Below are 27,953 nucleotides of genomic sequence, written 5' to 3'. Positions count from 1 at the left end.
TGAGAGCAGGAGGCAGAGAGGGAACCGGAGCCGGTTTAGCAGCAGCCGTGCCGGGCACATCATCTACAGCGGGACCCGGACTTCTCCATCTCCCAGAAACGGATCATAGCCAGCCCCTTGACCATTGCTGGAGTGTGTGCCCCTGCAGCCCGGAGACTAGTTTACTACCCCCGGATTGGGATCCCGTCTCATTCCCCCTCCAGCATCTGATCCCGATTTGGGCTCCTGTCTCACCGATTGCAGCCCCCTGCCACCGTGCTCGGTGATGGACTCTGGCTGGGAGCAGCGAACACTGTGATATACAACCGAGTGGGGCAAGGAGAGGCTCTGTGCTACTTGGGGGTGCTCACCGCTTATTCCGGGGGATTTACTAGAGTCCTTTTGCAGGACTGGGACTGTTAGTGCGGATTACGCACTTCTAAATCTACCCTCCTCTGTCACTGCCTGCACCTGGCCCAGGCAGGAGAGGGGTACACACAGGATCTACTATTGGGGTACAGGGTGGCTCCAGTGCTTGTAATCCAGAAGGAACCTGAATAGACTACTTGTTGGAGCTGTACTTTCCCAGGGATTACACACGGACCCTCCCCTGATTTACGGGGGTCCCCCAGTAACTGGGGCTCACACATTTTGGATTTATCCTCACTCGGATTATCAGGTTGTCCCACTGCAGCTATAGAATGGTGAAGGTGAGTCTATTTTGAGTGCAGTGTCCTATCCCATCCTGTGTGTCATTCTCCCTTCCCAGAGGGTAACCTACCTCCCCCAGATAGGTACATCACTATAGGGGATATAACACAGGACAGAGGCGGAGATAGTGTTTTTTCTTTAAATAACTTGTCAAACTTTCCCAGTGAATGAAGAAATCTGTATTTTCTCTATTTTCGGTCCCAGCATCTGATTAGATGCCCCGAGGCAGGCTCTGTTCCTTTTATAAGAGAGGGAGAGGGGCTGGGGTTTTGCTTATTTAGGACCTTAGATGAGAGACAGGTTTTCTCTCCTCTAATCAGACCTTTGTATGTAATTGGTAACAGCACATGTATCAGCCCTTAAAGCCATGAACAAAGCAACGTTGGTAACTGGATTACTTCAGAAACCCCCCAAAACTACTCCCCACCCCCCTTTTCCTCTAAATTCACTACTGCAAGGAAAGCATGAGCTCTGTAGCGTTACCCATGTACTGTGCTAATTAGCAAACTTTAAGCAGTGATTGAGCTTGTTGTGGTAAAGTTTTTCTTAATTTGCCTCTGAGTTCAGCGGAGTCCCTGGGAATAGTGGTTACTAGCTGAGCACTATTGCAAATGTCCTTAGTTCCCAGAGAACACATGGAATATTGCTGTAAGATGGTCCCACTTTACACCTATACTCTAAGCTTGGGTCTCCTCCCTCCCAGACAGGCTACATACAGCAGAGGGGTCCGGCTGCTTTATTGCTCAGATAGCTCAAAGCTGGCTGTATCCAGCAAAATATGGGAATTGACTGAGAATTACAGCCCATTGGAGCTAGAGCTTGATGCAACTTGTCACCAAGGGGCTGTCACACCCTGCTATGGATAATCCAGCAACCACTGGTCTAGAAGATCTGCCCAGTGCAGGTGGTCGGAGCTATGACTCAATCATCACTAATATATACTTGGAAAATTAGGCTTCCTTTATGAAGTAGGAAGGTAAATTATGAGAGGTGAGATCTGAGGAATTCGTGACATTTGCTGCCCCCTATTGGAAGAAACCATTAATGCTACAATTAATTATTGTATCCACTACTGCTGCAACCATCCTGGGCAAATTGTATATTATTTATATATTTTAATGCATATGTATAATAAAATGTTAGTGGTTTGCAAAACCTCACCGATGCTTGTTCCCTGTGTTAGGTAATTTCCTCATACAAACTTTTCTATCCATCCAGAACTTTATAAACAACCCCTATAGTAAGTGTCAGCCTTCTATAAAAGGAGTTTATGCGAAGCATTTTCCTATGGATATTATGTAACACAGTATTGTTACTGCAGCTAAACTATGGATCTAGAAATCAAGGTCTGATGAGATGTGTCGTTGGCTTCGAGTTTCTCACACAGCCCCAGGTCTAGTTGAACTTGTTAATGATTTTCAATTGATGCCTAATCTGCTTAGTGCGCAAACACTCTCCCGAGTGTGTCACTGTGAATGTGATCATTCCTCCAGCATGAGGGCTCCTGGTCTACATCTATAATGGTGTATACATTGTATGATCTTGATTCTCTAATAGCCCCCGTATCTGATGTATCTGTAAAAACTATGAAAAGAAAAAAAAAATCTGTTGCACGCAAAAAAGAGATTTTAAATTAGAAATATTTGTAAGATCACTTTTTTTTCTGTCAGAGAGGAAATTGTTATGCAGTTCAATAAAAAAAAATAATTCTATTTTGTATCATCTAACAGACTAGTTAATTAGTTGACGGAATTAGATTTTTAGTTTTTGTTTTTTTTTAACATATTTATTCCTTTTTTTTTTTTTTTTTTTGTCATTGAGAAATATGTATATGTCCAGATGGGTTTCTTGTCAAAGTAACGTACAGGAAATTTATGATTACAAGTGCCCCTAACCCTTTTCTTACCTCTCCCTTCCCCCAACAAGCAGAAATTAATTGCACCTTGTCTCCAATGTTGCAAGGTCCACAATGCACTGGGAGAGCCCTCTTGCGGTGACAACCAACAAAGACACTGTTTTAAAGATTCTATTCTGTTTTTTTAATGATAGAAAGGCTCAGAATATGTAAATGTATACATTTTCTTTTTTTTATTTTCATTTGGAATGGTGAATACAAAATTTGCATATAAAAATTCACGGGCATAATGTGTGATATATGAGACGAGAAAAGAAAACAAACTTTTTTTTTTTTAATTTATATATTCATGTCATAATTTTACATGTAGAAAGAACGCACTGTGGTTCAATCATTCTATTTATTAATAATGCAATAAATTAATGCCAAACGCTTAAGCATTTGTTTAAGTTTAAAATAAACTTTTATAGGCCTATCGTTTGCTGCGTATTGAGATAGCTATTACTCTAGACTTTTCATGTTTAATAACAAATCTAAAATTAGCATTTCAAATATATATATATATATATATATATATATATATATATATATATATATATATATATATATATATATATTTTTTTTTTTAATAAAATAAATTTTTACCGGACACTTATCTTTTTAGTGGCTAAAGATTCATCTATGATCCTTTTAAAAAGTTACATTTTTATGGGAAGCACCATGCAAACATAAGAAAACTGGATTCTTAATATAAACAAAAATATAAAACTATAAAGCAAATTGTTCTAATCCGAGAAGATGCTGGTGTATCTGAAAAGTGGAATCTAGATGAAGGTGTGTGTGTTTTGTTTGTTAGAAACGAATAACAAATTAAATCTCACATTTTAACTATTGCTCTTCAGTTAATAATTTGTTTGGAAGAAATATGAATGTTAGTAAATATATTTTTCCATGCTATAAGAAAGGTCACGCTGTGACATCACTATTCAAACGCATTAACAAACCTTTGTAAAGAAAATCAAACATTTGAACTTTTTTTAATAATTACTCCAATTAATTCTTTTGATTCAACAAATAAAAACGTAAGTAATAGAATGAAGTGTTACTTTTCTAGAGCACTATTAACAACCTAAACGGTGTGTGTGTGTGTGTGTGTGTGTTTAATAAATATATATATTTCTGTATAAAATCTCTGTTCTTAAACTGCATTCAAATGTGCTTTTTACCATTCAAGTGCGATTCAAGTAAAGCATTTATTGTTACTAATAACCAGATTATTTCTATGTTGTAATCTGTACTGAGTGGTGGTTTGTTTACTGGTTTGTTTGTGTCTTGAGAGTTCTAAAATGATAATGACTTTAAAGTTAACACTTGATATGGCAGAGATCAATCACCAATCTATAATGTGGCAGACTGATACAATGTTTGAGATGTAATTGATTAGAAGGCGCTGGGAGAGTGTGTTATGGTTTGCTAATACACCGCATAATGCCTAGTGTGCACAGCTACAAGCTGTATTTACAACTGCACAATACAAGGAATTAAACACAGGATTGAGGAGAAGAGTAGACAGGGAATTTATAACCCAGAGTAAATAAAGTTGTTTAGCAGCCCAGAGTGGTAATAAATAACTCCCCATGACTAGACAAGATATGGACTGTGATGGGCCCAGTATAGTAACGGCATGGGAGTTGCTGCAGTACCTTATGGAGGAAAACGGGGATGGATGGGGGGAGTTTTCTGAAGAAGTTAACTAGATAATCTAGTACAGAGAGAGCCGGTCTTTGTTTCTGGACAGATAATAACGCAATGGTCTGCAAACTCTACTCTAAAATCCAGTTTGGGATGTTGGGAGAGAATTTGGGGAGGGGGCTAAGGAAAGTTTGTCTCGAGACCTTGTAAAGCACAAGATTCTTACATAGGACCCCTATAGACTTTGTAGAAAAGATATATATATATATATATATATATATATATATCCTCAGTCTGGTTTCCTTAATTTATTTGATAATTTCTGTACAATTGGATTATATATGTATTATTTATTCGTTATTTAATATAGATCTTTGCAGTCCCTTTAAAATTTCCCTGTAATTGTTAAAAAAAAACAAAAACAAAAAAAAAACTTTCCCCCTCTTGTATTATCTATTTGGTGTATATCAACTAAAAATGTATTTAGCAGAGCAGGGAATTTCAAATGGAGTACCAGATGTGCGGGCTGACACTGGCAGCTGGGAGTATTGCTTAATCCAAATGTTATTCGTTAGTACTTTTTTGTTTCAGGTTTTTTGGACATCCTTTGAAAACCTATTAGCACACATAAATTATACCAGCAGCAGGCAGACCCTGAGATCCTCATTCAGCGGAGACATCCTCGTTAGCGCAGGACACTGAGGGGGGGTCCTTGCAAGACACGCCACTATAGTGATATAACTCCATCCACTCCATGTCTGCTCTATAACTGTCTCTTCCCTCTACTATACCATCACTAATTCACTCTGGTAATCTAAATGCACTCTGTGTCTCTTTTTACCTCTTTTGTTCTATTTTACTGTTTTTTTTTTTTTTTTAATTAAAAAAAATTGTCCAGGAGACCTGTTTTACCGTTTAATATTTTTCCACTATTTAATCATTTTTGTTGAATGATTTATCTAAGATATTTTTTATTTATTTATTTTGACTTTATTATTTATTTATTTATTTTAATTTTGACTTTTTTTTTTTTTTTCCCCCCAGAAATCCTTTGGACTATTAATAATATCAGGAGGTTTTGGGGTACCTGGGGGAGCAATGACTTCCAACTATCTTCTGGTTCTCCTCCTGGCCTTGTCCAGTATCTCTCATGTGATGGTAGACGCAAGTTCATGGTGGTAAGCAAAAAAAAAAAAAAAAAAATCTGCGTTTTTAAAAAAAACAAACAAAAAAACTAGATACGATTTATATGCTACTATTGAATGTTTTTCACAGACTCTGCCTATTAATTTCACAGCACTTTTTTGTTATTTTGTTTATTATTGAAAAGTAACTTTACATATTTAGCTGTACGTTCCTCCCTGGAAACAATGTCTATAAATAGATTTGTTACTTTGTACACGATGTTGCAGAGAGGCTGCATAGACTGATACTGATCCTGCATAATGCCAGTCTATACGGATTCATTTCCAGTTGATTTCAATCTTTAAATTGCCATAATATAAAATGCAGTGCTGTGTTAGTCGTTGTGTTTAGTGGATGACACGCTGTGGTACTCTTGTGCAGGTCACTGGCTATGAACCCTGTCCAGCTCCCAGAAGTGTATATTATTGGGGCACAGCCCCTCTGCAGCCAGCTATCCGGGCTCTCTCAGGGGCAGAAGAAGTTGTGTCAGCTCTATCAGGACCACATGCAATTTATCGGGGAGGGAGCAAAGACTGGGATCAAAGAGTGCCAGTATCAGTTCAGGCACAGGAGGTGGAACTGCAGCACAGTGGACAACACCTCAGTGTTTGGCAGAGTTATGCAGATCGGTAAGGACACCTCTAACCAAAAATTTGATTTATATGTTATAATATAGTGATGAATTAAAATATATATTAGTAATTGAAAATATATTGTTATTGTTTAAACATGACAACTTGTACTATTTATACTTTATAATTTCTTATTGATGGCTACTGTGGAACTACATTTCCCAGCGCACCCTGCCAGACAAAAGCAGAGGTTTGTAGTTCTAAAGCAGCCTCAGATTCTTAGGGTGTCTAACCAACTGAATGAAGCATTATATTTATGCTGGCGATATAGTTTTTAACCCATATCTGTTGCACAGCAGGATTTTAAAATTCTATATCTAGTGTTATGTATTGTAATATAGAATCAAATGGTAGGAGAATTCCATTGCTTTTATTTTTCTAATTATGTGTGAAATATCAGCTCTGGTGCACCTCATCTGGAAGTGCCAGGTCTCTGCTTGGGAATACAAGTCCTTGTTTTAATGACCTTATTATGGGAACTGAGGCTGCATTACAGTATTATCCTGTTTTTCACACCTGGGATTTTTACAGGGAGAGTGACTTGTGCTTCCTGTCAGTGTGTGAGACTTTGATCCGCACTCAGGTCTCTTCTCCCCTCTCTTCTGTCTTGTTTGCTCTTGGTTTAAAGTCATTTTTTTGGAAATCCGCGGTTGGGTTGATCTAAGAGGAGACTCCTGCAAGGTTGTGACAGTTGCAATCCCTGGGGATTTTCTGGTGTTGAGCACTCCAATTCTATCTATCTATCTATCTATCTATCTATCTATCTATCTATCTATCTATCTATCTATCTATCTATCTATCTATCTATCTATCTATAAAACTTTTTTAAACAAGAAGTAATTTATAAGGGCAATTAGCCACTTAGAGTAACTGCTGTGCTAAGAGGATTTAATAGGTATTTGGAGGCGGTGGCTCAGACAGTGAAGTGGCTATTCATCCACTAGAAGAAGCTGGGCTCATTTTCAGACTATATTTAAGTTTCATAAACTGGGGAGGGGAGAGAGCCAGATGCATGATTTTATTTCTGGGAAATTAGCTGGGCTTTAAAGATGATATGCATTACAGAATTAATGTGCTTTTGTAGGCACTTTGCAGAGGTTTTTGGTAACTCCATATATCAATATGTCTCCACATGTCTCATACAATTATCAAAGATTTTACATTGTATATTTTCCTGTCCAAACTGTGTGCATGTGTGTATAAATAATATCATGTATTGCTTGACAAAGGCCACGTCTAGGACCTAAATGGCCGCAGTACGCAGTCACCATTTATTATTTAAGTGTTTTTTTTTCTTCTTAAATTTTAAGTATGATTTCACGATATATTGTGAAACCTGCTGTTCTGACTTAATGTTTGCGGTATTAACTTTGAAAATTCATGTAGCGCCTAACTAATTTAGATGTAAGATTTAATCCCTAGTTAAATGATCCTATTTGTATTTGCAAGAATTAAAATGAATTGAAATAAAATATTCAAGTAATTAAATATTTTTTTCGTAACAAGCTATTTACCATATTGTAACTAGAGTTTAAACCCCCTAGAAGCCGTGTTCACGACACTATCAGCACAAATGTTTATATTTTTTTTTAATTTGTGGGCTGTACTGCACCCTTGTCCCCCTCATGCCCCAATAAATGCTATGTGACCACATCAGTAAAAAGTTTATATTCCTAGCCAAATCTTGGCTTTCTTTTGGATTTCTGATGGCCTATGGCATTTATATGGGACTGTGGACAATATGGCATTCATATTGAAAGAACACTCGCATTACACAAAGTGAATAGAACTTGTTTCTTAATTTAATATAAACCTTCTGCAGGCTTCGGTTGAAATTCTCCATTTCAGCGCATTTGAAGGCATCTAAAGATAAAAACCAAAATGATTTTTATTTTGATGTAAGAATAAGATGGCACAAAATTTGACAGGAAGGAACAGAAAGGGAGAAAAATATATCAGATTTAAAAATCTTGAGTTTTTATTTTTTTACTGACATTTATTTTGGAAAGTCAGTTAAGTGCAGTTATTATAACCCTCTGCACATGTAACTTTTCATCTTGTTTTCATTTAATGGGAACTAGTGTGGGAAGAAATTTGAAAAAGCCCAAAATCACTTCCACCCCCTGAACCTTCTCTAGTTCTGATTTAACAGATAAATTTGCTAGACCACTTCATCCTGCAGCTGAAATGGGTACCTATTTGGGGTGTAATTTGAGAATGCAGAGAGTTTAAATCAATATACAGAACTTTGCAAATAAAATGTGTGTGTGTGTCTATATATTATAGAGCTGTGCGGTTTGGTTTTATTCGGATATGTTTGGATCTCAAAAACGCCATCATATTGGCTATCCGGCTGTTGCGTGTTTTGGATAGCCAATAAGAGAAATCCAAACGAATCTGAACTTGCAATAATTTGGCGATAGGAACCGAATAAAACCAAACCTGCACATCTCTAATATAGTGTATGTGTTATACCGATTTTCACTGTTCTGTTTTATATATCCATAGTAAATGTTTGCAGTAATTGCTATATTCTTATTTTTGCAGGCAGCAGAGAGACTGCATTCACTTATGCAATCAGTGCTGCAGGAGTAGTGAATGCAGTGAGTCGGGCATGCAGAGAGGGAGAGCTCTCAACCTGCGGTTGCAGCCGGGCAGCCCGGCCTAAGGATCTGCCCCGGGACTGGTTGTGGGGTGGCTGCGGAGATAATCTTGATTATGGCTACAGATTTGCCAAGGAATTTGTGGATGCCAGGGAACGAGAAAAAATCTACCAAAAAGGATCATATGACAGTGCCAGGACACTAATGAATCTGCACAACAATGAGGCTGGAAGAAGGGTAAGCGGCTTTACTCATGCCGATTTATAGTACTCATCAACTATTTAATTGTATTTACATTACATTAAAACAATTGTTCTATCTCAGTTGTGAGAAGCATATGCTTTAATAGGTGCCTCCATGGTGGCCTTTGGCCCATGATTGGTACTATGCTCGGGGCCCTTATTTTACTAGAATGCCCATTTAACAGTTTTCTCAGTCTGTTATAATATCCCTAGTTTTGGCTGCAAATTTCAGGAAACCGGTGATGGGTGTCTATTTCTGCAGATGAATCTGGTGTCTTGGTTGAAGAACACTAAGGTGTGAGATAAACCGTTGCACCGGAGCGTACTAGGACTTTCCTGGGAAATACGGTTTTGTGGGTGCCGTACAGTTTGTCTTTTACGAAGATTGCAAATGTTCATTTGCTGTTGGTCACCTAGACCTGTGTTCTGTTTTCTCTTTGTCTTATGACAATCTAACGTCATTACAACATGTCTGCACATCCAAAGCACAGAAAATTACCGCTGGTCGCCGGTGAGTAGACCGGTGAGCATCCACATCCCTGCACGCCATCATATGTACACCAGGTGCTTGTGTTTTGCATCGTCATGCATTCCAGTGTTTTCTTGAGGTTACACTGAGGGGCATCACTAGATATTTGAAGGCCCCATAGCAAAGTGTGTAAGGACCCCTATGTCAGGGCCGTAGCTAGGGTAGTGCGGCCCAGTGCCATCGCACAGGGCACCACAGGTCAGGGGGCACTGTTTGGGCCTGTCAAATTTCTGTTTATTATCATTCTTGCTTGTAGCTTCCTCTTATTTCATCCTCGGCATCTCCTGGCCTCCCCTATCTTTTACCTGGCCCTTCCCCATGAGACAATGCCTCTTTTTGGGTGCATCATGTCCCTTTGAAAAATGAGGGGGGCGCCAATGCTCTTTCTGGCACAGGGCACCAAAAAGTCTAGTTAAGGCTCTGCCCTATGTACCACATAATGGTGAGAAATGTATATAACATATGTAACTTTGACAAAGGAGATGGGGTCCTCTAAGCTCTGGGCCCCATAGCAGTTGCACCTATGGTAGTTACGCCCATGGTTACCCTATAGTTTACATTAATGTATTATGTTGTTACCTTGCTGTCAACTGTGTTATGAAAAGGACCTGATGAGAAATTTTGTTTCTGGTTAGAAGGAAATCGCCAATGAATCTCATGGAGCCACCTACTGACAACTGCTATTCTGGCCATTCCACGTTGTGGTACCCAACAGGGTTTATGCATTAGCGAACTGAAGATAGCTTGTGCCCGTTCCTTATTGCATTAGGAGACCTTACTGTTTTCATATGCTCACAGGATTATTTTATTTATTTTATTTATTTATTACCAGTTATTTATATAGTGCGCACACATTCCGCAGCGCTTTACAGAGAATATTTGTCCATTCACATCAGTCCCTGCCCCAGTGGAGCTTACAATCCTATATTCCCTATCACATGCTCACACACATACACACTAGGGTTAATTTTTGTGTTGGGAGCCAGTTAACCTACCAGTATATTTTTGGAGTGTGGGCGGAAACCAGAGTACCCGTAGGAAACCCATGCAAGCACAGGGAGAATATACAAACTCTGCACAGGTAGGGCCGTGGTGGGAATCGAACCCACGACCTCACTGCTGTGCGGCAGTAATGCTAACAATTACACCGTCTGTGCTGCCCATAATGTGTATGTGAAAACTTGAATAAAACCATAACCATTTACTTATTTTACTGTTAAAAGAGACCAACATAGGAACCAACAGTATTGTGATGAATTGTCAGTCAATATGCCCCCCAAAAAGAAAACTGTATAGCGCACTAGCAATGCTTCTGTAGTACCTATTGTGACCAGCAGCTGGCACTGCAAACACTTTTACTTACCTACTTAATAGACATGGTGGCTTACTGATTTTTTTTTTTAGGGCATGAATGGTATACACAAACCATTGTTATGCAAGTCTGGCATTTATACGTGTGTGTGTATGCCATGCATATACGGCATGGGAATTTTTTTTTATTAAAAAACTCAGTTACACTTACCCAATTTTTTTTTTTTTTTATTGTTCATTTTTACAAGTACCGCATTTTACTTTTTGAGATTAGCAATATTACATGTACCCACAAACATGCGTTTCCAATTTACAGATGTGTCCTCAAGCACTGAGGCTTCAGTCGTGCCAAATAGCCCCTTTCGGTGCGCCCGATCCGGAGTGACTCAGCAGCGCTGAGCGTCTTTCTCGCTCAAAATGTGCATCTTATTTGCATGAATAAAACAACTGGGAGCGACATAACTACATGGCTAGCTTATACTGGTCACTTTGATGTGCGAGATTTGTACATCTGTGTGAAACAGAGTCTGAATCTCTGTACGCAGTGCTGCGATGCCACTGCTTGTTCTCGTGCCAAGTTACAGTGTGCTTCATCTGCGACTTTTTACGTATTAAAGTCGCAGCCTACTTTCAGTGGTGTTAGATGCAAAATTTAAATGAAAGTCTGTATTACACCTCTTGTAGCGTCCCGGTTGCGCCTTGTGTCTCGCGCCGAAAGGTGTATAGGCGCTAGGTGTTTGAGGACAAATCTGTATGTGCCAACCAAAAAATTTACAACACAGTAGTAACTTTATCATCCTATCTCATATCAAGAATGTGTAAAAATAAAAACAAAGTATGCTTAATTCACATTTTTATTTATATATCTGTGTACTCTCCCCAATTTTAACATTGTGCCCTCCATTTTTAAGGTTTTGTCTCTGACACTGTCTGTGTTTTATTTTTAAGTACCATCCAGCACCACAGGTCAGGATGAAGATTGTAATCTTTTCCAGACCTACTCCCCATAAGGGAAAAGGTCGAGGTTGGGCTAGCAATACCAGGTGTGCTCCAATGAAACCAAATTAAACCATAAGGAGACAACTGCAACCAGGTGGTGCCCTCTAAATGAGCTGTACTCTAGTAAAGACAATATTATGGTATATATTGCATATATCAAGCTTCCTATACATCCAGATGTTCGGCACAGCTGCCATACCAATGGATTGGTAAGCAATATGGCATTGCGTTTGGGAGACTATATAACACTGTTCCAGTTGTTCAAGAATCTTGCTGAATCATTAGCACACAATGTGTGTTTCGGTGGGCATATGCACTGTATGAAATAATGAAGGCAAACGGAATGTAGTTATGAGACCGGCGGCCACAAGGCCGCCTGTCTCAATACCGACATCGGAATCCCGGCAAGGGATTCCTGGCAAACATCCTAATAGGATTTATTTGTATTGCTTGGCACATATCCTACAAATAAACTTGCTCATGTTTACCAAATTAACTTGCAACCTGTTGTGTGTGACCTTACACAAATGTCTTTAATGGAACAGATCTTTGAGTAAGATTAGGTGCTTGTTTGATCTGCAGAGTCACCACTAAGATGGACAAGTGGGAAATGACATAAGCTGCACTTTTTAATCATAAGATAATCATTAATAAAATGATACTATGATTATTTTTATTATTCATTTATTTTTAAATATCCTAAGTTTAAATTTTTATTTTGTGTACACTTTTGGAACAGAATATATTATATTTTTTAGTTTTGATTCTTGCTAACTGGCTTGTTAAAAGTGCCATAAATGTCGATTTTTTTAAATTTTTTTTTTTTTTTTTTGTCTTTTTATATCTGTAATATAATTGTTATTTGTTTATTATTCCCAATGTATTAAACTTTAAGCATCTTTCACAGCCGATTTGTCAGGAGACCCAGGTTTAGACAGAACTATTATGACTTTTATGAAGGTCCGAGTTGTAGATGATCAACTACTCTAAGACCTGGTTAATCCTTCCCTTTGGTAATGAGGCAGTGGCTCCATACAGTTTTAAACTGCAACTTTATTGATGCAATAAAATAATAATCCTAGGTTGGGAAACCAGCAGTACTACTTGGGGCATTTTGAGCTAACAGACTTTAGTTATAGCATGCAAGCTATCTAATAGTATACATCCCTAATTCTTTTGAAAACATCCTCTTCTTTAGATCAAACAGCGTATTAAGAACAGGGAATATAATTATTATAAATAGAAAATAAGATAATAAAATGCAGTATAATTGCCACCCAAACCCAAAGTTCTTTAAATGTTTATTGCTAAATATTAATATATTTGCATTTGTTGTATTAATACAGCACTGTTAAGATGGAAACTGTACCTCCTACCTTTGGATTCATAGTCAGTGTACAGGAAATGTATCTGGAATTAAATTTGGTTCCTGCACTCTGACTGTTGCGCACAGCATTTAAACTGAGCGAGGTGTGCTTCCAATCTAGTATTCTCTTCCACTTTAATGAATAGAATTCCAATGATGTCACAATTAGGGGTTCTAGGTCAGGTCTTGCTGGTGCCTCTAGCTCTTATGGCTCTATTATAGGCTGTGTATAGTAGCTGATATGACATGCAGTGTTTTTTTTTTCTTTTCCCTATGGCAGTATGAGAGTCTTCTAGGAGTACGGTATCCTTAATGCTTTTTACCTGCAGCTGTTTTACTTACTATCACAATGCAAAAAATTGTTAAAAATAAAAAAACAACAATGGTTTCTTTTTAGTATTTGAAAAAAAAAAAAAAACCGCCAGTGGGTATAACTTCTTAGTCAATAATATGTAAAAACAAAAAATAAAAATGTGTATAATATACACTGTGTATGTGTGTGGCCAGCACTCCACAAAAATTGTATTGCCCAGGTGCCCCTCTACACCATCACTGACCCCTTTAACAGACAAAGATAAATAGCAGCACTCCACGGACTCGAGTAAGGATACAACCGCACAAAACATAGTGTTACCAACATTTCAGATGTTTAGTACATCTTTTATCAAGGATACAAACAAATGAACACTGCTTACCAACATGCTTGTGATGGTGTGCTATATAGGTAAACACTGTTCATTTGTTTCTATCCTTGATAAAAGATTCTATAAACATCTGAAACATTGGTAATACTAAGCTTTGTGTTGTTGTATCCTCACTTGAGTCCATGGCGGTGCTGCTATCTATCTTACATTCTAAGTGCATAAATCAATGGTGCTTTATTCATTGATCTGTGCACTTTAAAGTCCGGGAGTGCCGCCTTACTGTCAGTTCACATTTGGGGTGTGCTATCCCCTAGGAAGGCACCCTGGCAAGATAACATCATGCTCAAGTAATAGAGTGCCGGAGGAGATATATATATATATATATATATTAGGGGTGTGCACCGGCCACTTTTTGTGGTTTGGATCTGGATTGGTTTTGCCAAAACCACCCTTCGGTGTTTTGGATCTGTATTTTTTTAAAAAACCCATAAAAACAGCTAAAATCACAGAATGTGTTGATTTTTCTGCTCCTATGCTATTATTAACCTCAAAAACCTTAATTTCCACTCATTTCCAGTTTATTCTGAACACCTCACAATAGTGTTTTTATGTCCAAAAGGTTGCACCGAGGTAGATGGATGACTATGCTAAGCGACACAAGTGGGCGGCACAAACACGTGGCCCATCTAGGAGTGACACTGCAGTGGCAGACAGGATGGCAGTTTGAAAAACTAGGCCCCAAACAGTACATAATGCAAAGAAAAAAAAGAGGTGCAAGATGGAATTGTCCTTGGGCCCTCCCACCCACCCTTATGTTGTATAAACAGGACATGCACACTTTAACAAACCAATAATTTCAGCGCCAGGGTCTGCCACACGACTGTGGCTGAAATGATTGGTTCGTTTGGGCCCCCACAAAACAAGCTGGCAATTAATCTGGCCCTGCACAAACTGGCTCTACGGAGGCAAGATGTCGTCCTCATCCTCCTCATTCACCGATTCCTCACCCTCTTCAGTGTTGTGTACATCCTCATCCTCTCAGAGTATTAATTCGTCCCCGCTGGAATCCACCGCCATAGGTCCCTCTGTACGTTCTGGAGGCTGGTCTCCCTGGAAAAGTTGATAATTCATTTTTATGAACATCATCTTCTCCACATTTTGTGGAAGCAACCTCCTACGCCTTTTGCTGACAAGGTTCCCGGCTGCACTAAACACTCTTTCGGAGTGCACACTGGAGGGGGGGGCAACTCAGGTAAAATAGAGCCAGTTTGAACAGGGGCCTCCAAATTGCCTCTTTTTCCTGCCAGTACATGTACGGACTGTCTGACATGCCTACTTGGATGCTGTCACCGATGTAATCCTTTAACAGACAGACGCACGCTTGTCGCTGCTGCTTTGAGGATGCAGGTGCGGCTACAGCCCACACAATTCACAAAGATAGGAAAAAAAAGAAGAATTTTTTTTATTGTTTGTGGAGCGCACTTTGAGGGTTACACCACCCTTTAACAGACAGACGCACGCTTGTCGCTGCTGCTTTGAGGACAGTATCATATGCAGTGACAGTAGACTTGTCAGAAATTGTTGGCACATCCTTCAGTCCGGACCAGATGTCCAAACCGGCCCTTGACTTATGACACAGGTGCACGCTTGGCGCTGCTACTGTGTTGATGCACATGCGGCTACATCGCACACAAGTCACAAACACATAAAAAAATAGTTTTTTATTTTTTGGAGCACTTTGAGGGTTACACCACCCTTTAACAGACAGACGCACACTTGTCGCTGCTGCTTTGAGGATGCAGGTGGAATCTAGACGGGATTTGGAACCGGGGACACACTACCTCCATCAATTGCCTAAATCCCACTGCACTAATGGCGGATACCGGACGCACGTCTAACACCAATATAGCAGTCAAGGCCTCAGTTATACGTTTTGCTTCAGGATGACTGCTGTCGTACTTCATCCTCATCGCTAGGGACTGTTGGAGGGTCAATTGTTTAGTAAAAGTAGTGGTGTTCCTACTTCCTCTCTGGGATGATGAACAACTCCCAGCAGCAGCAACAGCACTAGGAGGAAGTGGTTCTTGATCTTTCCCTATTTTATTTTTATCGGAGAAAGTTTGGTCCTCCACTTATGTTATATTGATATGTATGTGCGGCTAAGGCGCACACAAACACAGAAAATATTTTTTTATTTTTGCTGGAGAGTAGTGCACTTCGTGGGTTACACCACCCTTTAAGAAATGAGCCAGCCGGCTTTTTACTTATGGGACACAGGCGCACGCTTGGCGCTGCTCCTTTGTTGATGCACGTGCAGCCCCCCCCTCTCGGCACTCATGGGTCCTCCTATCTCCGTTGTCACTTTTTTGAGGTTCAGGATAGTTTCCTCCCTTTTTTCATACACTTCTGCCAAGTCGTATTTTGTAGAAAAGCCACACAACCTGACCCCATAGAATTAAATATTTCAAACTCAATAATTTTATCATTGAAATCCTCATTACTTTATTGACTTATGCTTTGGCTTAATATAAATGGGATTACTATATAAAAATAATCAAATTACAAGGATTTCACTTGCTTATTTAAAGGTGTTACTAATACCTCTTTCACATCACAAACTCTGCTCTGACCTGGGATTTTGAAGCCGGGTCGGATTCGGCTGCGACCCGGGTCAGACCCCTTTCACACTGCACCTTCAACCTGTGTTGTTCCCAGGTCTGCCCTGTTCACACTGAACCCGGGTCTTACCTGTAAAACCCTATGGATGTCATTAATAATTGATTTCTATTTCTATTGTGGTCATGCACTTTCATAAAAAAAATTCTGAGTGCCTTAAGTTTATATACTACCTGCTGCTGACTCCTATGAAAGCTGTGGGGTTCCAGGATCTTTGCTATATTTTTATAGACAACAGTGTCTGTCACTGTGCCTGTAATATGTCTTCTTATTTCATCCTTGCCCCTTATGGCCAGCAACTCCCTCACCTCTTCAACACTCCAAATGGACATTTCTGTAGTGGTGTTATGGTATATTAAACCCATTTAATACAGGAATGCTGCCTCTGTTGTCTGCAGTGTGCTGCACGTGTGTCCAGGGCTCTAGCTGCTGACATCATCAAAGGAGACACAAGAACATCCAATCATCGCTGTTTACTGAGTCCTGGGTTGGATAACCCGGGTTGGGCCTGTTCACACTGCACATCAACCCGGCTTGTTCCCGAGTTCAACCCTGCTCGATTGCAGAGTTGAAATGCAGAGTCACAGGACCCGGCAATTTTTCTGGTGGCGCGTTCACACGGCACCTCGAGACTCTGCAATATCCCAGGATACTTTTGCTATGTGAAAGGGGTATAACTATGCTTGCGTAAAACACCTTGCCATTGTGTTTCTCTTTGTCTCTCAACCACTTTCAGATCTGAATTTTGCCCTTTTATTACTAAGCTGTGATAAAAAGTTCTCTGCGGTGATAGAAAGACAGCATTATTATTGCAGATTGATAAATATGCTTATAGAAGATTAGCTCGGTGAGAAAGCCATTAGTTTTGTCTCTGTTTTTTAATCCCCTTATTAGCTCCAGTCCATTGTAAGCATTGATGGTAATCCGCTCTTGATGTGGGTGGTGTAGGTTCTTGGAAGAGTTTTGTATAGTCATAGCCGGTCAAAAGGGTGCCATGTGCTTGCACCAAGTGCAGAAGCTGAACTCCTGGAGCATTGTAATGGTGCTCCAGGCTGTGACTTTCTAGGCTTTATGGTGCCAAATACAGGAGCAATGGGGCAGCAACGTTGCCTCCCCCTAGGTCCTGCGCACTGGGTGGCGACATATCTTGTCTACCCCTGGTTATGACCCTAGTTTTGGATAACGTCACCTGCGGTGAAGTCCAGCCTGATTTTGCAGAAAAATGTCAGATTACATGTGCCGTGAGGTTCTATTTAGGCTTTCAGTTCCCAGGTCTCAACTCCTGCAATCAATAGGAGCAAATGACTAATTGTTAACCTACAAAAATACTCCAAAAATTATATATTTTGCCTTTTTAAGTTTATACAAATGTGTATGATTTGGTAGTTTGTTTAACAGATGTGGGGCAGCGAAATTACTAAGGTCACCCTTAGGTGCAGGTTACATTAAATCTCATACATATTAGTGTTGCTATGCATATTAGACTGAAATAATGAACTCAACTGTCCTAGTTGTGCTTACGACTTGTACAGAAAGACATTATTCTATATTTTCTAACGTGTATCCACCTGCAGTAAACACTATAATTTGTAATAAAAGTATACTCTGTATTGTATATCATACTTGCTGACATACTTGGGGGACAAGTGCGATGGGCTGGGTCGGAAATCCCCGGTGGGCCCCACCTTGTCTTCTAATGTCAGGTTTCAGACAGTGCACTCAAATTATACATTGTTACTCTATTACAGGGTCAGTTAACTGATAGAGTAAGAACATGGATGAACAGACTATGTACTGTAGTAGCCACTTTGTCTTATATAATGGTTGGCCAAGCCTCTGTGGTGACTGGCTACAATCTTTTGGGCATGGGCCCCAACCACTGCCTTCCCCAGGTAGGCCCTTCATGCCCCAATCTGACACTGGTGATGGCTGTGTCAGCACAATTTGCATAATGAAGCCCCGCACAACCTATGAAAGGTGTGGAAGTCTCGATGATTTTCCGGTAATATGCGGAAAAATCCTAAAATGTGGGTTTTTCCTGGATATTCCATGATAATGGCCAAGTATGATTTCTATTCTGTTGGTATTATTGTGTTACTATCCGGTCTGGTCTGTATTACCATAGCTGCAAAAGGAATGTATGCCATTGGGCCATTAGACTTCTAGTTAGCCCTCAGTTGTCCAGGTGAAATCGAGACCTCTCTCACTTGTGCAAACCTGACACACTACTTTCATGTTAGACCTGCCAACTGAAGTGTTGCCAAAAGGAATGGTCAGGGCAGTTATTGCAGTAAAGTAGCTCTGATTTGCAAACAAAAATAAAGTGTTTTGTAATGATATTTGTAATCTGACAAATCATAGATCCCCACTATACCTTGATGAGAAACATAATGTGATTTAATTATAAAAGTGGGAAAAATTTTGGAACATTTAATGACATTTATATTATAAAGCTGCTTTTGCAAATGGGTTTTTGTAACAATAAAAAAAAAAACCTTACCTCATGTCACACATGGTCAATAAGTAGTGACTGTATACAGTGTGCATTCGCTCACATCCAGCTGGTGAGTGAATGAGTGTTCTGTGCTGTGCCGGTCAGTAAAGGGGGGTATCCACTTATACCCCTTTTACACCCGAGCTAAAACCCGGGTTATTGCATGGTTAACCCGGGCAGCTCCCTGGTGTAAAAGGGTAGAGGGTTGGATCGCCGGGTCGAGTGATCCGGCAATCCAACCGAGGTACATACAAGGGTTTAACACGGGCGTAGCCCGTGAAACTCTGCTGTGCGTACGGCGCACTCCAGGTCTTGATGACCTGCAGTGCGCCGCAAGCCAACCGATTGGTCCGGCTTCAATGGTGCTTAGAGATGACGTCATCTCCAAGTGTCCACTTTCACGCCGGAAAAGCCGGGTCTATGCAGACCCGACTGCGGTGTGAGCGGCGCCGACTCGGGAATATCCTGAGTCGGTGCCGGCTAAATTCCGGGTCTGATCCGGATAGGAACCCTGTTCCAACTCCGGGTCAGACCCAGAATTTTGGTGGAAAAGGGGTATTAGTGATTTTTATGAACGATAACGATCGTTTGATCATTCAATTGTTTCCAAATCATTTGTAAAAGTGTCTAAAACGACCAACGATGCGCATGCCTGCTGGTCGTTTAGACATCTATTATCTTTCCAACATGCTGCTCAACCTGGGTCAGCATGTTTCCAGATGATTGATGACCCTGCACTGAATGACCGCTCGTTCAGTGCAGGCTCATCACGCGACTGACAAACGACTGAACGATTACAATGTCGTAATCGTGCAGTCATTTTCAGATCTTGTAGTGGATATTGATGATGATGATGTAAGTCAGTCACATGATCAGCCTGGTCACAGCTCTTAACACTCAACCAACCTTGTTATGGCTTAGTTGCCGTAATGTTGGAAACAAACTTCCCTCCACTAACACTTTTTATTTAATTTTTTCAAGTCTTACAGGAAAACCATTAACTTGTGTTTCAGCAAAATTTGTTGTGGAGCCCTAATGTTGGCGGTCGAGTTGAGCATCTGTATGCAGGAGGCAGATTGTGGAAAAAAGAGGTATATTTTGTTAGGGAAAGTGACAGTTTGTGATACTGTATGGTACATAACTAGTGTCCATAGAAAAAGAATTGATTTGCCATATAGAGAGATTAGGGCCTACATGTACAAAGCGACATCTTTGAGGTGAACATTTAAAGCTGCACAAATGCACACCGGTCTTTACACTTAATGTTAATGGCGCTTTCAATTTTTACCTCAAACCCATTGAGAAGTGGTGGCTTACAAAAGTTGCCGCATCATAAACATAGCCCCTAGTAGTCTGTGGCAGGAGAAGGGACAAAGAGGAAGATGATGCCAATGAAAGAAAATCTACTTCCCGGTGTATCAAAAAAAGAACAGAGTGTAGATTAGGATATAATGAGACAGACAATGGTAAATAAAAGCAAAAGGTTGTCATGGTCTTACAGTAGGTAGAAAATATCCTAGAAAACAACATGAAAAACAAAATAAAAGAGCCATTCAAACAGTGTTTTCTATGAACCGTTGTTGCTTGAACATGAAGATCCTAATTGTGAATCCACTATCACCTGTCTTTAGCCATCAATCATTGGAGAAGATTATGAGGTAATGTTCATTCTAAATCTATTAACTACTATCTAAATGAGCTAAAACAAACCTGGAGTGTAGTTAAAAGATCCATTAGGTGGCCACTAAAGCACTGTAGCCTCCGCTCAAGCCAAGATGGACCTAACAAGCCTGGAGGCAGATGTACACCCCCAACTCAACTTGAGCTGCACATGCCCTATGTAGGCATAGTATCACTGGGCCCAACCTTTAGGAAGAAGCTCAGGTCACCCCTTTTAAGGCACAGGAAATTTACCTGTGAAAGGGAGGTGCCCCACACTTGCATCATATTGGCCGCCGAGAAGCAATGCTGTGCCTCATCTGAAACACAAAATGTAATCAAACAAATTAACACCAATCCAACATCACAGAACATATCATACATAAATTGGTGAGACTAGGGAAGAAGTGGGAACAGAGAAAACTTCTGCAATTTACTAACTAGTGCCCAGCAAATAGTTGCTTATGTAGCATCAGGATTAATACAGCCTAAACTACCTTAGGCTAAACTTGTGCTCTAATCTGGGACTAAATTGTAAGTTCTTGTTCGTGACTCCCAAACTCTAATAATGTAATGTCTTGCTGTGTAATTGATACCTGCCTGACACACCTTATCTTTGAAATTAATTTTTGAAAATTGCACCTCCATTTTGCCATAAAGACAAGGGCTGACTAATCTATCCCAGTGGTCAATATATTTTAGAGTTATTTATTTTTAGTATATGACTGCAGAAAGTCTAAAACACTGGTTTACAGTATATAATGGCAGTCTGTTATAAACTCACGAGCCTGATTCTCAATTTCTATGCGCAATACAATTGGGTCGCTAGCATTGCTTTGACTAATTGCTGCAGGTCCATTATACCAATTCATAGGTGTCAATGCACATAGCCGCAATGATCTCCGACCATAGGGCTCCCAGCAAAATTGTGCAAATTCAGTTTTTAGAACGGGCCTGTGTGGCGTGCAAGATGTGGTGTCATTACTGGTGTTTTAACGCCGTGGCAACTGCAACTCTCACCTTCGCGGTTAATTGGATTAAGCCGATAGACTGAGTCTGTGATAACGATGAATTTGCCTCACAGCTTATCATGAAATCAGTATGTAATACCGACAGACTGGAGGATCCAGGTGGTCAGAATCCCAATGCCAGGATCCCGACAGGGTTAACATACTGACACTTGATGGTCGGTATGCTAACCACCCCCCCCTTAGTGCCTAAACCTAGCCTCCCCCTCCCCATACCTTAAACCTGACCCTTCTCCTCCCCCCTCCCCCCCCTTAGTGCCTAACCGTAAGCTCCCCCCCTTCCCCGCTACTTACCTTCGACATCCTGGGGGTCGGGATGCCGGCACCGGTGTTCTGGTGCCGGTAAGGTAAACATCAGCATCTAGACCGCCAGGATGACAAACTCATACCCCTATCATGACAATTAAAATTATATTATAGACCAAATATACAGGCCTGGAGCGTTTTTTTTTTTTTTTAATGCTGATTGTAGACTATAAATCTTTGATATACAGAATAATACTGGGGTTACTACCGTGCGCTTTTAAAATTACATTGGTACTTTGAGAACCAATATCCCTTTTTGGGAGCTGTGAGTTATCCTTTGTGTTGCTCTTGTGGAAAGATTTTAGGGGCTGATTCATCATTGCACACTAGATTATCGGGAATCTGCGCGTGCGCAGGACACGTTCTGCGAATGTGCAGAACAGGTCCTGCATGATCGCACACAGCCCCTGCATGATTGACCTGAGGCATTTAAGGGGTGGTGCAGGAGCAAGGATGGCCGGTGGTACCGAAAACGGGGGCGTTTCGCCCCCATTTTCTGGAAGTGCTGAGGCCAGGATCTACGTCCATGGATGCAGTTTTCTGGCCTCGCCGGCCAGCCTGAGACATTTGAGGCTTACTCAGCTGGCCGGCGCCATCCACCATCGCGACCTCGATCGCACTGCTGTCAGCCACCCCTTGCTATATTTGCAAGGGCATAATTGCAAAGCTGCTTGCGTGCAGCCTTGCAATTCCATCCACTACTGAATTGCCCCCTTAAAGCGCAACCTTTTAGAATTGCCAGTCTTCGCTTAAAATTACGGGTTTGTTTCTTTCCGCAGGGTTAAGATACTGATTTGCAAGAGCAATATTTGCCAATAGTCTCTGTGGATGGCACAAGCGCTAGAACTGATAATCCAGGTCTGGAATTTCAGGTCCACATTGTTAAAAAAAAACAAACAAAAAAAAACCATATATATATATATATATATATATATATATATATATATAAATTAGTTGAAAATAGATAATAATTTAATAATTGTAGTAATTTGCAGATATTTCAACTTTAATGAGTTCTCATTTAGTGACCTTTTTTAAAGATATAAGGAATGGCATGAATACAGTTTGATTGCTTATAATGATGTTGTGATCACCCTATACGCCTCAGCGGCTACCTACTTGTCCCTTCTGGGAACTATCCTGATGGTAAAGCATAAAAATTGTCACACATGTTTCACTATTTGTGAATCAAGTGCACTGGTTTTGGATCAAACACCTTGTTTAAGGTTTTGATGTGAGAAGTTTTTTTTTTTTTTTTCATTGGTAGTGTGGAATGGCACTGCACACAAGGTAAGTACGAGAGAGATCCCTGCTGATGGGGTTTCCTTATAAGAACAATGTTCAAAAGTGGACACCCCCCTTTTTAAAGTAATTGGCCTGTTTCAATATCTAATCGATTTACTCTTTTTTGCTCCAGTATTTCCCCTGCCAGTCTCTCAGGGCTTTCTTAAGGAAATTTTTTTTTGGATTTGCCCTATTATTATTATTATTTATTATTATTTATTATATGCAAAAATGGGCCTTTCTTTTGCACAAATCTAACATTTATATTTTGTGCCAATAATATGATGCCTCACCCTTCAGTTCTTTAAATACGTCCATTACATTAAGACTGTGACTTGTTTATATGTGTCTGTGATGCCAAAATATGTACTAATCAGCTGTCTCAATTTATTTTCCCAACACGGATTAGAGAAATCATTTAGTACAGTACTTATAACATGTTTCAGGCCTCACAATCAAGTGTATTGAACATTGAATTTCCATACTCCACATTAATCTAGAATTACAGCCTTTAAAAATTACTTTGTCACATTGATAGCCTATAATAATGATTTAGATTTATTTATTTTTATTTTTTTACAATGAGAGTATGATTTTCTGTAGTTACTTAAATTGTACTAATGCAGAAGTATGGGTGGACTTTGGTAGTTGCTTACTGGTATTTCATTTTACATACCACTCAGTCCCTATTTTGGTAGGACTGTTCCAATTTGCAGGCCCTGAAAAAGGAGTGGCCTCATGGTAATGTTGGTGTGGCATAGGCGGATCATGTTTGGGGCATAATTTAGCTTTTTCATATCTTGTAAAGTACATTTTTTTTTTTTTATAGTTGTGTTTTTTTTTTTACCTCATACTTAGCTATGTAACAGCCAAAACAGAAGTTGTCCTGGTATAAGTTGGAGAAACCTCTCTATAGAGTAATATAATATTTTAAGAATGGTTGTTTTTTTAATACGGTTTATGGTTTAATTTTTGTTTTTTAAATATTTTTCATAATATCTAATGCTTACAAACCATTTAAGATTATCTTCATTGTTCTACTAAGTGGAGATAGAACTTTGAAACCTGTAAAAAAAATAAATGGCCCACTTTGCCCAATCAGACTTTAAGTAACAGACTGGAGAAACCCTTAATTTCTATGTGATATTCTGTATTCTTCAAAATGCTTATACCTAATTATTAGTTTGCACCACCATATCATGAATGTTTTTTAGATGGCACTTTAGTTAGTTTGTCCCTTGAATCCTAAAGTGACTATGTACTACTAATTTTACAAGTATATTTTTAACCTGCAGCTCTTTTCATAAAGGCACACTTCTTCGTGAAAGGAAATGTGTTTGCAGATTAATATGTTCTGCAGGAAATAGGGCAGAAGAGCAATCTCATAATTAACTCTGTTTTTAGTTAAGTTCTAAACACCATTGCCCTGCATGATGGTTAAATCTTGAGGGTTGGGTGGGAACATGAAAATGTTGGTAGGTAATGCTCATTTATGAATTTGGTAGAGAATATAGGTAATAGACACCCAGCATATGTGATGGAAACAAATATAGCATAAACATGTTTTTAAAATAGTTTGTGACCCTAAAGCTATCCCTAGAATTTATGGACCAAAATAACCGTGGAGGTAACTTATTGGGCCAATAGTCTAAAAAACATTGCAGTAGACCTCTGTGTGCCTAGTGTGCCGCGAGTGGTTGTCAAGTGTGCCACAGCTGTCAGCTCAGCGCATTTTGTACTGTATTGTGTTTTATTTCTGTGGAGGCCAATGTGTGTGTATTTTTTGTTTTTATGTGGGAGCCAATGTGTATAGATTTTTTTCATTGGTCACGCACACTGCATCTCCGGATAGAGTGCTTTGCAATTTTAAAATCTTGTGTAGTGTGCTTTGAGTTGTAAGGTTGAAAATCACTGGTCTACTGTTCAAAAGACTGTCTGTATGTTTCCATAGAATTGTCTAGATGGGCTGCACTAAACTGTCCATTACTTTTCTTATTTTTTTGTTGCAGGCTGTAAGTACTTTGGCGGATGTTGCCTGTAAATGCCATGGAGTATCTGGATCATGTAGTTTGAAGACTTGTTGGCTACAACTAGCCGACTTCCGCAAGGTGGGAGACCTTTTAAAGGAGAAATACGATAGTGCGGGAGCAATGAAACTCAACAGCCGAGGGAAATTGGTGCAAGTGAACAACAAGTTCAATTCTCCCACTACGAACGATCTGGTGTACATTGACCCAAGTCCGGATTATTGTGTTCGCAATGAAAGTACAGGGTCTTTAGGGACCCAGGGAAGGCTGTGCAATAAAACGTCAGAGGGCATGGACGGCTGTGAGCTTATGTGCTGCGGAAGGGGTTACGATCAGTTTAAAACTGTACAGACTGAGAGATGCCACTGCAAATTTCACTGGTGCTGTTACGTCAAATGCAAGAAGTGCACCGAGATTGTTGACCAGTTTGTATGCAAGTAAGACACAAAGCAAAGGACTATGAATGATATTGAATATCTGCTTTAATTTATAGAGGTCACTTAGGAGTTGCAAGCAGACAGCAACTGGATTCATTTCTCTCCTATCACAACTGCTCTCTGAGGAAAAAAAAAGAATAAGTAATGAAAAAAAATGAACTGAAAATATTTATTTACAGAAATAAAGACTTTTTAAAAGTATATAATTAGATTAACTAAGTCCAAAGTGCACGGGAAATAGAACATGTATAGTAGGTAAAGACAAGTTTATATGAATGGGAGAGCGAAACACAACATATGGATGGACACAGACAAGGTCTTTTTTTTTTCATATTTTAATTTTTTGTTTTAAAGGTTTAGTCATTTATGAAGAGTTCACTCCTAAAATGCTCTCAATTCTGCCCATTATAGGCAAAGGTTTCTTATTTTCTGGTGACATTATATTTTCATACCAGGAACTACTATTCATTGTGTAGTACCTCTTGAGAACATGGGATTGCACTTTGTTTTGCGCATAAAGTCTTATATGTTCAGTTTTAAATATTCATACTCATTGACAAGATACTAGTCAAAAATTTACACAAATCATATTCAGACAAAACAACAAAAAGCTAAATATTCCTTCCACTCCCAACACTTCCACTCTTCTTAAAAAAATAAATAAACAAATAATTTATTTTTTTCTATTAACAAGCAAACTATCAGCGGAAAATATTGATCACCTGTTTTAGTTGGATCATCTTGGTTTTGTATTTTTTTCCAGTCTTCAATTTAATTATCACCTGCCTTATCCAGACACACAGCTGCACATAACTCAAACATTTAAATTCATATCTCCTACTGTATTTAGATTAAGATATTTAAAGTTCCACATTTTTTATGAGCTAAAGCCATTTTAATAATGCAAAATCATACTATGCAGTTTTTAGAATTCATACTTTACATAATATTAATACTATACACTAAACTTTACATACAATATGAATACATTTATGGGAAATTGTGGTCTGCTGTTTTCTATTTCAAAGCTTTTGTGACTATATGTATATATATATATATATATCCCTAAATACTGCCAATAATTAAATGTATGTATTTATTTACACATTTACCTAGGCAACTTTTCTTTTTTTTTTATTTCAAATTAACAAATTTAAAACATCTTTTTTAAAATTTTGTATGGGTATATTTTAAACAATCTTTCTTATTGGTATCAGGTCTCAAAGGGGTTGTTCTGAAAACTTTTTAAAGCACATATTGATAAATGGTTCATGGCTGTAAGGTAAATCAGAATTGGGTAATAGGGGTTGGTTTTACTATATATAATGCACTTGAAGCCATTTGTTTTCACAATATCCTCATCTCCATTTGGAAGGGCATTATTTACATGACTTTTAATTAAAAACTCCTATTAAATAAAAACACCCCAAAAACTTTGAATAAAATATCCCAATAAACCCTTGTAAAAATATAATTTAAAACATTTTTTTCCTTTTTAAATATATTTGAAGTCACACAGCAGAATTTGTTTTCCAGTACATTACAGCTGTTATTTTTTTAAATGAGTAATTCACACATCAAATCCATAATGCAAAGCTGTTGTTTCTATTGCTTGGTTCCCTTACAGTGGTTGAAATATCTTAATTTATTATACATGCATAACATACTGTTTGAAGGAAACTACAAGAATGATAAAAATCAGTAAGCACTAAATGAAATATTTTGGATTTATTATGCAAAATCTATTTTTATATATTTTTGACAGCAAGATTTTTTTTTTCTTGAATGATTTGTTTTAAAGACAGAGCAAATTTACCAAACCAGACTATACATTTGAGTTATTTAATGTAAGATATTTCACTTGTCATCAAGAAATGTAAATCTATGTTTTTTTTGTGTGTTGTACATGTAATGTACATATTTTGCAGCCCTATATGATTTGTATATTTCTATGGCTTAAAAAGGATTCCAACAAAAGGTACATGGCATATGCCACAAAGAAAGACAGAATACGAAATAAAAAAAGTTGGTTTGTTATTATAAAGTGTTTTTGATTTAACAACCTTAATACATATTTAAAAAACAAAAATGTGTAAAAACACTTTGTCAACTTTTTTTTTTTTTTTAACATTTTAGTACAACCCACTATTTGAACAATTTATTTATACAAATTTTAACTTTCAGGCTTCACCAAGTATAGGAAAAAGGGAAGAACTATTATTTCAGATGTACGTAATTATAATGTTTGTATGAAGTGTGCATACATTTTGACTGCAGTTACACTTTACTAAAAC

General features: G+C 38.8%; 1 protein-coding gene across 3 annotated transcripts; it reads left to right on the top strand.

The window, feature by feature from the left end:
• WNT5A (Wnt family member 5A) lies at nucleotides 1-27,749 on the top strand. 3 transcript variants are annotated; one of them, XM_088472665.1, is made up of 5 exons: nucleotides 1-689; nucleotides 5,282-5,415; nucleotides 5,804-6,051; nucleotides 8,602-8,894; nucleotides 25,205-27,749. In XM_088472665.1, exons 1-5 carry the CDS (start codon nucleotides 681-683, stop codon nucleotides 25,661-25,663), a joined length of 1,143 nt encoding a protein of 380 aa, XP_088328791.1. In that variant the 5' UTR covers nucleotides 1-680; the 3' UTR covers nucleotides 25,664-27,749. The 3 variants fall into 3 exon arrangements, with proteins under 3 accessions (XP_088328791.1, XP_088328793.1, XP_088328792.1); XM_088472667.1 differs by lacking the exon at nucleotides 1-689 and adding an exon at nucleotides 1,634-1,680; XM_088472666.1 differs by lacking the exon at nucleotides 1-689 and adding an exon at nucleotides 4,924-5,046.
• Nucleotides 27,750-27,953: the final 204 nt, after the last annotated feature.

Source organism: Taudactylus pleione, unplaced genomic scaffold, assembly GCF_031769625.1.
Source record: "Taudactylus pleione unplaced genomic scaffold, aTauple2 ptg000128l, whole genome shotgun sequence".
NCBI classification, from domain to species: Eukaryota; Metazoa; Chordata; class Amphibia; order Anura; family Myobatrachidae; genus Taudactylus; species Taudactylus pleione.
Note: the sequence above shows the minus strand (reverse complement) of the source record. Positions and strands in the feature narration are given on the sequence as shown.

Coding starts and splice junctions, on each gene's coding strand:
- WNT5A (XM_088472665.1), top strand. Junction 5,416..5,803: donor GTAGACGCAAGTTCATGGTG/GTAAGCAAAAAA, acceptor ACTCTTGTGCAG/GTCACTGGCTATGAACCCTG. Junction 6,052..8,601: donor TGGCAGAGTTATGCAGATCG/GTAAGGACACCT, acceptor TTATTTTTGCAG/GCAGCAGAGAGACTGCATTC.